The 16,038-nt window shown below is 38.9% G+C and overlaps 1 protein-coding gene and 1 long non-coding RNA gene across 4 annotated transcripts; one reads left to right on the top strand and one right to left on the bottom strand.

Moving 5' to 3' along the window:
- Positions 1-96: 96 nt before the first annotated feature.
- Positions 97-8,207, top strand: LOC119030663. 3 transcript variants are annotated; one of them, XR_005078369.1, is made up of 8 exons: positions 97-443; positions 1,651-1,783; positions 2,115-2,255; positions 2,669-2,773; positions 6,552-6,574; positions 6,656-6,719; positions 7,375-7,544; positions 8,078-8,207. It is a non-coding gene; the product is annotated as an uncharacterized LOC119030663 (long non-coding RNA). The 3 variants fall into 3 exon arrangements; XR_005078367.1 differs by lacking the exons at positions 6,552-6,574; positions 6,656-6,719; positions 7,375-7,544; positions 8,078-8,207 and adding exons at positions 3,500-3,697; positions 3,813-3,952 and having other exon boundaries at positions 99-443; XR_005078368.1 differs by lacking the exons at positions 6,552-6,574; positions 6,656-6,719 and having other exon boundaries at positions 100-443.
- Positions 1,228-11,542, bottom strand: cfap58 (cilia and flagella associated protein 58). The gene is made up of 18 exons (XM_037118420.1): positions 11,435-11,542; positions 9,494-9,763; positions 9,079-9,227; positions 8,841-8,991; positions 8,015-8,209; positions 7,336-7,473; positions 6,383-6,542; positions 5,796-5,878; positions 5,376-5,567; positions 5,077-5,238; positions 4,106-4,252; positions 3,804-3,944; positions 3,495-3,718; positions 3,095-3,203; positions 2,878-2,982; positions 2,101-2,220; positions 1,875-1,999; positions 1,228-1,748 (listed from the first exon to the last, which is right to left on the bottom strand). The coding sequence occupies exons 1-18, from the start codon at positions 11,438-11,440 to the stop codon at positions 1,637-1,639; spliced, it is 2,589 nt and encodes an 862-aa protein (XP_036974315.1). The 5' UTR covers positions 11,441-11,542; the 3' UTR covers positions 1,228-1,636.
- Between the last annotated feature and the right edge of the window lie 4,496 nt (positions 11,543-16,038).

Here is a 16,038-nt window from a genome sequence, read left to right as displayed (position 1 = left end):
AATAAGAAGGACACAACTCTCACTTTGTGAAACACCCCCAGTGTTGGCTGTAGATGCACAGGCTGTGTTTGAGGAGGTGGGGCTCAGTATATGGCCTGATTCTGATGATGTTAGGTTAACAAGAGCAAATTGTACACACAATTTTAGTTCCTGTAAATATATAGAACTTGGCATCAGTCACATTGTGATGGTAAATCTTTCTGCTATTTACATTTTGTCAGGGTAAACCAGTATGCACAGGACAAATTGTGCAGTCTTTCAGCGTTGACAGCTGTTAAGTTATAATTAGATGGAGATAGTCAGTGTGTGTTCAGGTGTCGTTGCACTCGAACATCTCAGCAGCTGATGCCACTGATTAGCACACCTTCCACCTGCTAATGAGCTCCAGTGAGGCCCAAACATTTTTGGGGACCACGGAAGACTGTTTGCACTGATTTCAGTTGGTAAGGCATTCATACCCCTGATGGCAGCATACTGCAGCTGTCAGGGGTCCTCAATCCTAAAGATTAGAGTATATTATTTCTGCCAAATATAATAACACTGCTGTACGTGTTATTTTCAACTTATAATAAACATGTAAATGTTTAGGTTTAAAGATACATCTGTTAACCCATGAATCTCAAATGTATACTAGCATAGTGCATTTTTGTCTTGTCTAGTCAGCCTGTATTCTGCTGACATCTGCTGGTGATTATGGGGAAATCCTGTAAATAACCTGCTCAAGAGACAGAACATAATTCAGGATTTTCCTCATAATATCTGTGCTTGTATAATATGATAGTATTATCATAAGAAAGGCAGAGAATATAGTATTAACCAGTGAGCCCTGGGTGCTTTCACTGCCTCACCTGTTGCACTGTAGACTTGCACTGATGTGGATTAACATTAGAGGGCACCAGTGAAGTGTGATGTGTGTTCAAATTTACACTGGAAGTTCATTCAAGTGTCATGGGACATTGTTTTCTATGTGATGTGTCTCAGTGGTTCATGGTTCAGTGGACCCCATGTCTAAAGAATGCAAAGTCACGCAGGTCCCCAGTAAACACAAGTCTTTATTAAATCTCTTCAGTATATACACTGCAGTCAAAGGTTTCTGAACAGCCCATATGTTTTTCTGATTCATCACCAAGCTATGCACTCATTAATACATGGACAGTTTATTCACAGGGAACCTCCCTCTTAAAGAGGATTACAAGTTGATCCAAACAAACATTAGTAAACTTCATTAATATTGAGAGGGATGAGAGAAATGTATAGTCTATTGAGGATGACAGAGAGGTATGCATAATTAATTGTTGGTAATAAGAAATGAAATGACTACTAAAAAAATAGAAAAAACACAAGAACATTACAGGGTATCTGATGTGTTGTTTAGGATCTGGCATTCATATTCTGATCAAAAGTATTTCATACAACATGATGTAGTATAGTATTGCAGTACTGTGTGGTAGCAGGATGAAGACACCCCGCTGATAATTGATGATTGTGGTCATGATTGCTTCACTGTAAAATACAGGATTGTTCAGAAACCTCTGACTTGCAGATGCTGCCAGCATATGTGGAAACATAGTTTCTTTCATTTCAAACAATAAAATATGTGAAAGATGCATTATTCAATCTATCGTTATAGTAGCCGTTATCTTCTCACAGGGTTGTCAATCCGGAAGCCTCCGCCAACGAAGTGAGGCTTGCTGCTCAGCTGGGGCAGAGGTTCCAGCTGCTCCACCTTGGTCTTGGTCATCTGCTCACTAATGAGACACACAGAGCTCCAGGACATCAGAGAGTAAGCACGCTACATATGTAAACTTAATTATGAACCCGTGTTTAAATGTCAGACTGAGATTGCTATGACATAAAGCAAAGCTCATCCTCACCTGTGGAGCTTTTTCTGTCTGAGGTACTTCTTCTTAACATTTGCCAGCTCATTCGCTAAACTTTGATTTTCACGTTTGTACTCGTTCATCCTGGAGTCGAGCATTCTCACTTCTGCTATCAATGCCTGTGAAATCGGAGAAAGAAAAAAAGAACAAGATTTTGTCATAGAACGTAAGGAAGCAAAGAGGTAGCATGTTTTACCTGAAATCAGCTGCAGCCTCTGACCTTGAGCTTTTTAGTTCTCTCTCTGATGGTCCACTGGCACTGCTGGAGCTGCTCAGCTGCCTCTGGACCAGGCTGCCGGGCCAGGATGTGCTTCAGTTCCACATACAGCTTCTCCTTTTCCTTGGTGGGAAGAAGAAGAAGGAAAGGAAGAATGAGTGAGTGAGCCTGATATCCAGTATCTTGTTCGTCTGTGCTGTAGAGTTCCATTATTTTGACTCGATTGGTAAAGGCCGTGGATAATAGCGGGTACTTTTTTTGGTATCACATTGGTCGAGGTCCCAGGTGAGCTAAGTCAATACTAAACCTGTAGGGTTAAAGCACTGCAGACCACTCAGTGGTCAAAGAGAATTGTCACATTGGCGACACAGAGCAACTAGACTTGTTCCTCATCTGAAATCTGACATAGGATTTCCCAAGCTTATATATTTTCTAAATTATTTCAGCAGTGTTATATCTTGCTTGCCTGCAGACTTATCTGAGACAAAGTTTGTCCCATGTTGTTGACGAATAACCACCCTTTCGATATGTTCCATTATTCTTGTGTTCTGTTGTTGTTACCCTTTTGCAGTGGCAACGAAATCAAGTACAGTACTTCAAGTCAAGCTGAGTTATGCTGAACCGAGAAGAACCATGCAGTGGAAAAGAGGCTTTAGACAGCTGATAGAAGTAAGAGGTAAGTTTACAAATTAGCTCCATTTGAAGTAGTCAAATCACGTGTGTGTGTGTGTGTGTTTGTGTGTGTTAACTTGTGTGTAAACGGCAGTGTCAATTGTTTACCTGTAATAGAAGTTCACGTTCCTCAAGTTCTCGGGTCTTGGCAATAAGTCGCTTTTGTAAGGACTGAATCTTTTGGATGAGTTCATATTTGCCTGGGTCACTGCCCTGCAGGGGAGAAATTTACAAAGCATGAGGCTTACTCAGCTTGAGGTTTATGAGTGGCCTTACACACAAACTAGAACAAACAAATATCAGACAGGAGCTGTGATGGCTTCACCTCCAGTCGTCTCCATCGGTGAATATTTATGGGCTTCAGCTGTTCCTCGAGGACGCTGTTCCTTACCCTCTCTCTCAGCAGCTCTCTTTGGAGGTGGAACAGCTCTCGTCTTAAAGCAAATGTAGAAAACTTTACTGTAAAAATGCTGGATTTAATAGAAGAGAGTTTATTATGGTTTGGGGAAGCTAGAAGTTCAAAGGAGGCCTACCTCTGACTCTCTCTCCACCTTGCTCCATTTTTGTCTACTTCTCTAATCACTGCACTTTGCAGGTCACCTCATTCTTTCTTCTTCTCTACTCCATATTCCTCTCTCTGAGCAATTCACTGCTGACTGTCTTTTTTCAAACTATTCGGCTTCATTTTCCCTCAAGCTTCATCAGTCACCTCTTCTCTCCTTTACCTCAGGTCCTCTGTGTGGGGTACAGTCTTGTCCAGGATGCTCTTCTTGCACTGGAGCCTCTTGATCTCCACCTTCAGCAGGCGGATGTCTTCCATCTTCTGGTTGTAGTGGAAGTCCCCCTTGCTCAGGATTGATTGCTGGATCCTGATCTTCTCATACAGCAGTGCAATCTCATCGTTGCGGCGCAGCAGCTGTTTGCCCAGGTTGTCTCGCTCTCTGATAACCTTGAGTGAAGTTTCATCAACAAATAATTACACTGCACTCTATTTCATTTTTTCAACCTCCCTCCTAACCCTCTTTCTTTACTACCTGTTCCAGTTGCTTCTTCTGTTGGATCTGCTCAGCATCAGCGTCGGCTATAATCTTCTGCAGTTTCTGCTGTTCTGCTTTCTGACTGTCAACACGCTGCTTTGTTTCCTCAAGCTGGAGCTTCATCGACTGAAGCTCCCCCTGTAGCAGGAGACAGAAAAGGGTGAAGAGTGTGAAGAGAGCCATTAAAATGTGTTTAAAAAGTTAAATAAAGTTATCAAAAGAGCTCAATGCTAACAGTCAAATATGATAACAACTTAAAACCACACCCCACTGAGAACCAATGAGACAGGCTGCTCTACCTTGAGGGCCTCGTTATCCTTCTCTAAGCGTTTGTGTTCCTGCTGATCCTTGGCTAGGGCCATCTCCTTCCCAGTGATCTCATCTCTCAGTCTGGTGACCTGGTTGTTCATGGTCTTCATCTTCCTCTTCATCTCTGCAATCTCCTCCTGAGGTAGAGAGACACAGTACATGGAAGGAAAGGATCATAAACAAGTACATATCGTATAAATAGCAGCACTCTATTGAAGAGTTTCACACATTGACATTAGACTCACCCGACTGAGCATCTTCACATGATCACATGCTAATCCTCATATGTCACACCATGATATTCATAAATTGCCCTCAGATTTTTTTAATTTTTTTCCTCTCTAATTTTTCAGTTGCTGCTTCCCTTACTTGGGGCACTACTCTGACTGGCTTACCCAGATATTAACCCTAACCAATAATTAGTCCTCATGCTTAATCAAAGCGATCGAACCAAAGGCAACATGTACCAACCAATCAGAGGCAAAGTAGGTGGGTCCTGCCATCACATCTCAGGAGAGAAAACAAACTTAAGTGTGACAGGCTGCAAACTTTTAAAAAATATTTTGAGCTGAATAATGACTCTGTTTGACTGAAGCTGAAAGTCAAATGGCAGGTCACTATCTCATTTTGACATGAATTATGGTGTTTTTAGATTAATAAAATATGTTCTTAAATAGTCACAATTTACAGACCATGGGAAATTATATCAATCCAGACAATAATTTAATTTCAAATTAGATATTGCTGTTAATGTGGCTTCAAACGTCCCAATCTTTTTCGCCATTGACCGAAGGTCCCTTCCCCCAAAGTCTCATTTCAGCCATTTGATGAAACTCGGCAGCCCTGTTACTATTTGTGTAATGCCGTCTACAAATGACTCACAGGCTAACTGATGCCTTCCTGGATATATAACTAACAAACTGAAGATCAGCCGAGGATTGCAGGAACAGATCAGTGGTACCTGAGCCTCGATGAGGTTTTTGCTGTAGAGGTTCCTTTCAGATATGACAGACTCCAGCAGGTTTTCTTGCTGTTTGAGCTTACACTCTGCCTCTGAGACCTTCTTCCTCCAATCAAATATCTCCATCTCTCTCACTTCAACGTCACTCATTTTCAGCTGCACCTGTGGAAAGAAGGAAAATTCCACTCCTACTCTCAGGTTTCCCAACCGTGTGACAGTTAATAATTGAAATCGTCTTATAATATTCAAATTCATATGAATAATAAAATGCAATAAGCTAGCACATCTGCAGAACCTGCCTTCTGCATGAGGTTACTGGTCTCATTGATGTAGCGGTCCCGTTCTTTCTCCAGCTGTTGGATGATTTTGCGCTGCTTTTGGGCCTCCTGCCGGTATCCATTGATCTCATGTTCCAGAGTCTTCTTGTCCTGCTCGAGGAGCTTCACAATGCTCTGCTGTTTCTCAGTCGACTGTGCAGCTTTGATCATGTTCTGTTGAACGGGAATTGTGTTTTTAAAATATAATAAAATCGTATATTAATATTGCAGACAACAGCAAATTGTGTGTTTATGAGGATACTGTAGATCACAAGATAAATCCCCACTAGTTACAGTTACTACTGCTCTTCACTATCCATGATTAGCAATGACACAACATGTCTATATAGTAAGGTGGATCATACAACCAACTTTGTTTGCAAGGCACATTACAACACATACCTTATTTAAGATGTCTCGCTCACGGATCAGCTCATCTGTAGCTTTCTTGTCAACTTCAACTTGCTTTTGGGAAGATTCAAGATCTGTGGAGGAACAAATTCAGAGAGTACAGAGAAGCACTGTGAAGGAGAAACAAGATGAAATGGCTATACATATACATAAACATATATTAAGAAGTACACAAAGAATCAGTTTTATTTTAGATTATTTAAATGTATATTAGTACTTGGGTTTTCTCTTGATTAATATATAACTTATGAGGTTGAAATTGGTCCCTTGTTGATACTGGGGTGGCTCTGGGATCATTATGTTGGGAAATTATTGTAATAATGACGTTGGCCATTTGCGTATATCTGAATTTATATTCATGTACGTATATCCCGTATTGTGCAGAGATATGCGACTTACAAAATCTCAAATTGTGTTACAACGTTTTCAAGGAGTTGCCAGATTCGCTTCCATTCAGTATGAAATCATCTATTCAAATGTCAGAGGATAGAAAATAGGAAGGTGTTTATGTGGCGTGGCTCATGTCAGTCTCTCAGTGTATTTGTGTGTTGTCGACAAAACATGGTAGGCTCTCATACCCTTCTCCAGGCCAGCGATCTGAGCCTTCAGTGTCTCTTTCTGTACATCCACATCAGCTTTCTGATCCTCCATCTGGTGCAACTTCTTCTGAATGGCTTCTCTCATCTTTGTTTGTTTTGCAATCTCCTGACGCATCTGACTGACCTCCTCTTCTCTCATCTGAGTAAGATAGCAGATGTTACAACGCTGAGGTATACAAATCAGGTTTACTCTATCCCTCTGACCACAACCCTAACATAACAGTTTAAAAAATATACCTGTTTCTGACCTAGGGTCTTATTTATGGAACTCTGGAGAATCCACACTAAATGTTTGCATACGAACAAATGAGGAAATGTAAGTATGGCAAAAAAAGAATTTAATCTATATTTATAAAACAACTTGGAAATGTGTGCACATGGATCAGCCACATATCACACCCCCTAAAGAGCCACATTCAACCATATATGATGGATGCAATGCACCTAATGAATGTAACTGTAAAGAAATGAGCCTGCTGATCGATGGTTATTTAGATTAAATCATAGCCATAAATGAGAGGAAGACTAAGAAAACTATTTTTTTTTCCGGCACAGAAAAACAAGGTGTTTATGGGTGAGGTGGAGGTTAAAAAACACTTGTTAATTCTTTTATTCGCTTTGTCCTCCAGCAGTGCAAGGACAGTGAAAGTCAATGCATGGAGCATTATGCACAAGGGGCACTATAGTATTCATTTATTTACAGCAATCAAACTGACCGCTTCATAGTGATGTTGTGTGACTTAGCAATCAATGTTTTAGCTATGTCTCTCAGTTTTACCACCCTCTCTCTCATTGACACTCAAAATCATGCATGCACAAGCACATACAAATACCCCCAACTGTAACACAATCAGGTATGTATGCTAACTTGACAGGTGAGGGTGTGTCTCTGTTGGCCAGTGGCAGATGTGTGTCAATGGACAAACGTGTACCTTGAGCTCATTTGTGTTCTGCTGATTCTCCAATGACAGACGTTCTTTGACTGATGAGAGTTGCTCACACTCCTGCTGCAGCTTAGTATTCTTCACCTGCATCTGCTCCAGCTCCTTGGTGGATCGCTCATTCATGATCTGTTGCAGTCAGCGAAGAGATTGGATGGGTGGGGAGAAGTTTATTACACACTGCAGCACAGTAACAACAGGTAATCAACCTCACAATTACATGTATTAGTTTGTCAATGTGTGTGTTTAGCCACCCTTAATGGTAAAAGATGCTCTCAAAATAGCAGTCTCCCATGTGTTAATTTGAATAATTGGTCATTAGGTTTATGTGATGACGTACTGAGCCACACTTTGGTACTTAAACTAAACTAACCTAACTTATTTATATATACCAGACATGCAACTCAAGTCAATTGGTCAAAGTCTCAAGCAAGTCCAAAGTAATTTTTGTGTTAGGCAAGTCAAGCCAAGTCCCAAGTCATTATATATATATATAAATATACACATTTGTGACAAATGAAGACAAAAGACAAGGCACAAGAGGTTAAATGGCTTGTATGATAATGATGTGCATCAGTGGTATTGGCCTATGCAGTCACTAAATTACTAAACACCAATGGGAGATTTTGGAGAAACATATAAGTGTTCTCCACCACTCAGTCCATTCTACCTTTAGCTCTTTGAGCTGCTGCTCCAGTCGCTGCTGCTCCTCTCTGGCCCTTTCGCCCTGCAGATTCAGAGCCTTGACGTCCCCCATCTTGGCTTCCATGTCCATGTGCAGCTGCTTCACCTCCTTGTCCAGCTTCTCTTTCAACCTCATCTCTCGGGAAATCTCATTCTGCTGTACCTGGAGCTCCTGCTGGAGCTGGGTTTAGACAAACAGAAGAATTGGCAGAAGAATTTGATTGTATTTCATTCTATTTGTGAGGAGCCCCTCTGGCTTCAGAACAGCAGTTTGTATTCTTCCCGATGCTGCTGAAACCCAACCTGTAGAGCTACATCTGCTAGTGCTCGACAAAAATCTGAATCCTCACTGTTTTTTTTCTCCCTGTGTTATTCTTACTGTTGTGTTTACATTATTTTCATTTGGAATTGCCACTGTAATGCTTGCTTTTTCTTGTGACTCATTGTTTGGTATGTTGTGTGTATGTACAGCACTTTTAAGCACTGTCTTTATAAGTGCTATAGTGTATAAATTTAGTTAATACTACTGGAACTAGTCAGTAAAGGTTTCCCTACCCAGTTCAGTTAAATGTGTGTTTTGCTGTGCTGTTTATGTTTAAGTACATTATTTATGTTGCCAATGCCCCATGTACAGACACACAGATGTACAGATGATCTAAAGCTATTGCAAAACATGAATAACATGAAAAATATTAATTCACTATACTCAAGCCAAGACTGGTCACGTAAAATCGCCGAGATTAATAATTTTAGAATAATCAGATCTACATAAATGTCAGCCTTCTATCTATGAGTACTTGCTACTTATTTACCTGAGAAATACTCTCTAAGGCAGAATCTCGTTGGGCCTCGATCTGCTGCTGGGTTGCAGTGGCCTTGTTAAATTTTTCTCTCAGACCCTCCACATCTGTTAGCAGCTGGTCCTTCTCCTTAGTCAACTGCTCAATCATTTTCAGTTGATCACTGCAATAAACAGATCCTAGTTAGTTCCATTTACTTTACCTACACTATCCACGGTATAGATTATCAAGTGGAGGACAAACGACTCACCTCTGCTCTTGGTTTGTAGAGAAGCCAGTTTGTTGTTCTGCCTTTTTGATTAGGTTTGCAACTTCTTCTTTTAAATTCCTGATGGCCTCTTTGTCCCTCTTCTCTTTATCATGAGCAGCATCAACCATTTTCCAAGCTTTATCAAGCTCCTACAGTAAAACCAAAGGAAAATCATTGAGTCAATGAAATCTGAGGAGTCCAGAGGGGAAAAATGTTCAAAAAATATTTTTATTCATAATCAGGGATTTTGCAGACTTGAGGAGTATTTTTACCTTACAAAAAATGAAACAGCATAATAAGCAATTAATGATACTTTTTTTTAAATTTGCCAAATCAGATCAGGGCAATAAATAAACAAAGAAAGAAAGAAAATTTGAATTATATTGATGTCACATGTTTTGAAAATAACATATACCCTCTTTAGCGAAGTAATTGTTGTTTCATCTTCCTGGGAAATCTTCAGGGCTGCTGCGACTTTAGTTGATGTGGACACAATCTCTGCATTCAGCTCTCTGCATTTGGACATGAGCCTCTTCTCATTCTCTCTGGACTTCTTAAGAGCATGGATGAGCTTCTCATACTCCACCCGGACCTTGTCCATGCTCTTGTCCCCAACCAGCTCATTGAGGACCATCTGGAATTCCTCCATTGACTCAAACATGTCCTCTCCTATTGGTCCTGTCCCCTGGAAATACAGCAAAGAAACAGACTGAGTGTGAAAATGTGTCATGGTTGAGAATGAACCCATAAAACAGAAAACAGCAGTTTTTCATGCAATATGTTGATATTTTGGGCTAATTTGCTTCCAAAATATGTCCTTTTTTCAGACTAGTGGGAAGAAAATGTCTTAAAGGTGTTTGAGTTCAAATTTCTGTTCTAGGCATTTATGCAACTCGTGCATATTGGATTAGAACGACGTATATGCATATTTACACATATCATTTCAGAAATTGTGTAATACAAAAAATAATTGCCTTAGAGCAGGGGTCACCAACATGATGCCCGTGGGCACCAGGTAGCCCCCACGACCTCATGAGTAGCCCTCAGGCCTGTTCTAAAGATGAAAACTGAAAATTGATATTATCTGTTTACTACCTTGTTAAGTCATTGTTGATAATTAATGTGAGAAATCATTAACGTGATCGGTGTCTTCACATAGATGAGTATCATTAATCATTAATAATCATATATAACTAAAGGCAAACTGAGCACATTTGTTATTTCAGACGAGTGTATCAAACTGGTCGCCCTTCATATGACTCAGTACTGATGAAGTAGCTCTCAGTTTCAAAAAGGTTGGTGACCCCTGCCTTAGAGCATACTTGTATCGTGAGGTAAACATGTATGTAACAGTGTTATCCTATCCTCTCACTTAAGTTGCATAGTGAAGAAACAACATAGGGGGTCAGAGTGGCTGTGACAGAGACACCATTCACCCTATTACAAGACACTGTACCATCAAAATATTTTTGTTACTGTTGTTTTGAGGCAACAAGTTCTGTCATTACATACATAGAGTATTACAATACATATATTGTAAGGCCTTTTCAAAATTACTTTATTTCAGACTCCACTTCAGCAGTATAAAACTTCCCATTTTTTTCATAATTTATAATCTGAATGTTTTTACAGAGAAGCTCATCAATATCTTGATTTACTGAACATTTCATTGCTAAAAACATGGAGAACATATATCTTTTTGAGTGGCTATTGACATCATTTTCTGTTTTATGGATTCATAAAAAAGACACATCCAAAATTCCTGCTGTAAAACCTCTGACCCAGAATATGTCGACAGATTTGTAACCTGGCTTTATTTTTATTTTATTTTATTTTTTTACCCAATAATGCCACTTTATCATATCTAAACAGAACATTTTTGAACACTTGTTAAACAAAAAAAGAATTATTTCATTGTAGTTAAGTAATAAACTGGAGCATTTGATGGTGAAAGTATTAGTTAACAATGTGACCCTGCTGCTCTGTGGTGCCTCCCCTTTAACAGGCTGACTCCACAGGTAAATGACAGACTCAAGTTAGACTTTACCATTACAAGTTATTAGACCCGCCGCGGAAGTTATACACTTAACTCATGGCTTAATGGTAATTTTCATATTTTGACCTCGTATTGAACCCTGTAAGTTGCAGTCAGGGAGTTAAAAGTTAATACAAGATAGTAGTGAAACTGACGTTAACGAACATGCTAACACCTGATGGGCGTCAGATTTACCAAATTTAAGCGTATTTTGCCGACAGTAACTTGCTCCACTTTAACCAGCGTTATGTTAAATGTACGCGATTCATTAACATCAGCGTTAAGTCGCCATGTATCCAAACCCTTGGGAAGAGCACTTACCTCCATTATATGATTCAAAGAGTAAATTTACAGCTTTTATAGGTTTCGCCTAAACTTCCCTACAGGGTAACACGGTTTTGGTGTCTTCTTAATAGCTGTTGACATGGGTTTCTAGGCAACTGCTGATCTCGCGAGAGAGAGAGAGAGAGAGAGAGAGAGAGAGAGAGAGAGAGAGAGAGAGAGAGAGAGAGAGAGAGAGAGAGAGAGAGAGAGAGAAATCCTCAAGGTCCACTGAAACTGTTCAAACCATGCATGTAGAGCAGAGCTGGGACACTTCCCTCTCCATCTACACATGATCAAAAGGTCAATTAAGTTCCAGGTTCACGTAACACAAGCTGATCCTGATTCCTATCACCACAACAGAGCCTTTCTCAGTAACAGCCTCTGTCCAGAGACAGACCCTCTGGGAAACACCAGAGAAACCTGCCACCTCAAAATCCAAGACCTCCAACATCTCTCCAAAATTAACCTGGCATCTATAGACAAAAACAACAAAACGGCTTACATTGACAATTAGAAGAATGAAATTAAATCCATCAATAAATTAGAATGCTATTGCTTACTGGATAGAGAATATTCTCCAGCACAATATCTGGTCAGCATAAAAAACCCCAAACAGAGACACACATTAACAATGTACAGACTCACCGACCATCAACTATAGGTTCAAAAATGTCGGCATCAGAACGAATGGAAGCCCAGAGAATTAAGAGTATGTAAACACTGTTCTTCAGGGGAAACAGAAACTGAAGCCCATTTTCTCCTCTCCTGCCCCCTGTACCAAACTGAGAGGGAGGCTTTCCTCCAGCAGATAACTGCAGCAGATCCATCATATCAGGGAACAAAATGTGATGAACTGTTAACAGTATGTCTGGGAGAAGATCCACGATTTATAAAATTAGCTGCTCAATATGTAACTGTGTATGTAAAATATGTAATCTGCCATGATTCTAGAGAAATACACGAATGCTGATCAGAACCATTATTGCTATGTTATTATTATTATTGTTATTATTATTATTATTTATGTAATATGAACTATGTGTATATATGTTTTTCATTGTATATGACAACTTGTAATTGCCTAATGATACCCAATCTTATTAATCCTTCCACGCACACATTATTCTCTTTACTTTTTAAATTTCATTTCATTTATTTGTATTTTAACCTACATTTTTTTCTTGATGCTTTGGCAACATAGTTCTCATAACATTCATGCAAATAAAGCAAACTTGAATTTTGAATTTGAGAGAGAGAGAGAGAGAGAGAGAGAGAGAGAGAGAGAGAGAGAGAGAGAGAGAGAGAGAGAGAGAGAGAGAGAGAGAGAGAGAGAGACCCATTCCTCAGTCGCATCAGTTCATTGTTAAGTATGCTACTACTAATTAAGCCAAAGTGTGCAGTAAGGTGAATGGCAGTCTGAACGAATAAATAAATACATCTGAAATCTAATCTTGCAGTATCAACATATTATCATAATCATAAGGTGTGATACATCATGTTAAATTAAAGAAATATTGATGGGATATCTGCCAACTCATTCAATCCCACTCGGATTATAGCTAGGCATTTCCATCAAAATATGATGGTATGGCTTGAATGACTGTGTTTGTGGTCCTAATGTATTACAACTGACTGTGTTTTTTGTTTGTTTTTTTTGTGTTTTGGGGTTTTTTTTTACCAGCGTAACATTAACCCTCAGACTTGACCCCGTGGTCATATCTTGACTCACCTGTCACAAATGATTGATGGATTTTTATAAATGTAATCCACATGCATCTCTGTTCGGCAAGGTTTCGGTGAACAGGCAAATCAAGACAAAGTACTCACATTCCAGACTGTTCTCACACCTCACACTTTTCTCCCATGCAAGTAAGGCACAGGTGTAATTAATGACATTAATTAATGAGTGTTGGGGCCTGCACCTTATATATCTACATGTTCACAGTTAGCTTGATAGCAGCTAGAAGAAGACAGGCCCTTCTGTGACATATGTGAATTACTTATCCTTTCCATACACTAGGTAAGCTCCTCACTTTTAAATTAAGTAGTCATTATCTTTTTGCATGAACCCTGTAGCCAACTGCACAAAAATATAAGCCAACATATCCATTTTAATATGAATATATTTCATACGAAGGCCTATACTTTATCTTTGTAAGAGCCATGTTAACCTTTACCTTAACACAAGTACAATGACATTACAAAAACGAAAACATAATACGATAAGGGCCATATGCTTGCAGCTTTGAGAGGCAGTAGGTCACAGCTTTGTAAACAAAATGTTAATGTCAGCATGCTAACATGCTCACAGTGGAAATGGTAACAGCCTAGCATGCTAATTTTGATAATACACTAATGCAGATAGGAATGTCTTTCACCTTTGCAGGTATTTGGTCAGAACCTAACAAATGAAAGTGAAAAGTGGCTTTTTGTTCCGACAATGGCACTAGGCTACATCAAAAGTCACAAACTGATGCATTGCTAATTGCTTTCCCCTATTTTTTCACTAATCTAATAATGTTAATATTATTGTTTTGATGGGCCATACCAGTGGTTTAGCATGCTATATCACACATACTATGGACATTTATTGCACTACTAATTTGCTCATTTTGAAGTTATAGCAGCAAGTAACAGCAAGTTGTGCAGAAATGACATGAATGCTGCTAAATAGCTGTAATAGCTGTAATATTTTCCCCACTGTTTCAAGACAGTGGGGAAAATATTACAAAAACATTGACTTGACAACTTCAAAATGTAAAGTGCATCAAATGATCAGAATCGCTGCTGAATAACATGAAGAGTCATCTTAGAAAATTTAAACATTTTAATAAATAAAAATTGATGTAATATACACCATTATGAATATACAACTACAACAAGCATACCAAGACATTTGAAATACAAAAAACTGACAGTTCAATTTAGTTGCTTTCAGAGCTTCAATTTTTAGGAAGAGTGGGGATGAGCAGGAATTACAATAGCCATACATTCTTGTTAGTGTTTGTGCCAACAAATATAAAAAGCATCATGAGTACTGACTTCTCAGAAATGGAAAACGTAAAAAAAAAAAAAAAAAAAAAAGGAGTAGTTACATATCTGGACTAAAGATTTCCATGAAGAGACATTTTGAGGTACTGAGTTGTCTACACCTGTAACTAACAGTGAACACACTCACACATTTGTGTTGTTTTCCAGAAGGTTGTGAAGTCTGTAACTCAAACCGGTTTAACACATCTCAGGAAGACCGAACAATTAAGAGGAGACAATGAGTTCAGTTTGTTCTTCTTCCACTATTGTATTGCATTTTGTAATGAAAAAAAGAGATAATCAGCTTCACATGACTTGTACATTAACGAAAATGTTTCAATCTCCAAAAAGTTGAGTTGAGTGTTGGCAGCAAACCTTTACTAGTTTTTAAAAGCATCTTTTACACAAAATAATTGAAGGCTTTCTCTGGTCTTCAAACATAGTAACTCTACAGATCCCTTATGAGCAACAAACTCCATCTAGTGGTGGTTTTGGAGTAGTTCGGTTGAATTGAAGGTGACTGAAGTCTTCAATAGTACTCTGTCACCGTGTTGAGTTAGTATGTTTACTTGACCTGATAGAAAGACTTTAGAGGGATGTGAATGTCTAAGAGGAATACCGTATCAAAAGTCATGGTGAGCATATCTGTTCACTCAGCACCAAACACAATGTGTGGATACTATTTGCAACCACCAATACATTAGACTTTGAAGCATTGTGAAGTTCAGACCAAAATCAACAAGAAAACTGTTAACTAAATCCCAAGAAAATCATTATGACGTCTATATTCAAATTAATGTCCTTGCTTTAAAATTTGCCTCTCAAAATGTTAGTCCTATCTGACCTGTGTATTCCCTGAAACAACAGCAGCCGAAGATCGAAACACATGACCGGACCAGGTGACATGATAACTTGCTGGCCAAACGGCAACCTACAGTACAGTACAGGATTGTGTAGCTACATTTTGTCTGAAGCAAGGAAATAACTAACTTAAAAAAAAGCACCACACATGTTTTTAAATAGCACCAGTTGTCAGAATGTATATGACGTGTTTTTTTTTTGTTGTTGTTGTTTTTTTTTGGCAATGTACAGCACTGAATTAAATGTCTTGAGTCAATTTTAGCAGCTGCTGCAATGCTCAACTTCCACTTTTGAACAAAAGGCAACATAATGTTCATCGCGGTAACTTGCACATGCTTCAGTTTAGAACCAAAAAAACAAACCAAAAGCAAAGATTTGGATCCCCTTCTGTCAGTTCAAAGCAGCATCATGAAGCACCGTGTCTCTTACATACATACGGTAAATATACGCTGTGAAACATTTCTATCTGCACAGTTTGTGAATTAGATGATTATACATTTATATTTATGTGCTCTGCTGTGATACAGATTGCAAGAGAGCACCATAGTAGGGAAAAAAGATTCTCACCATTCTTTCATGCCAAAGAATATTTTTTAAAAAAAAAGATGAATATGTGACTGCAAAAGCCAGCCTGGTGATTGGCAAAAAAAATTAAAAAAAAAAAAGTGAGGGGCTAAATCACTGTCCCCAAAATGAACAAATAATAAATG

The sequence above is a fragment of the Acanthopagrus latus genome, chromosome 13 (genome assembly GCF_904848185.1).
Source record: "Acanthopagrus latus isolate v.2019 chromosome 13, fAcaLat1.1, whole genome shotgun sequence".
Classification (NCBI taxonomy): domain Eukaryota; kingdom Metazoa; phylum Chordata; class Actinopteri; order Spariformes; family Sparidae; genus Acanthopagrus; species Acanthopagrus latus.
The sequence above is the reverse complement of the archived record's forward strand: the minus strand, read 5'-3'. Positions and strand labels throughout refer to the sequence as shown.

Coding starts and splice junctions, on each gene's coding strand:
- cfap58 (XM_037118420.1), bottom strand. Junction 9,228..9,493: donor CAATTACTTCGCTAAAGAGG/GTATATGTTATT, acceptor GTTTTACTGTAG/GAGCTTGATAAAGCTTGGAA. Junction 5,879..6,382: donor GATCGCTGGCCTGGAGAAGG/GTATGAGAGCCT, acceptor GTTCCTCCACAG/ATCTTGAATCTTCCCAAAAG.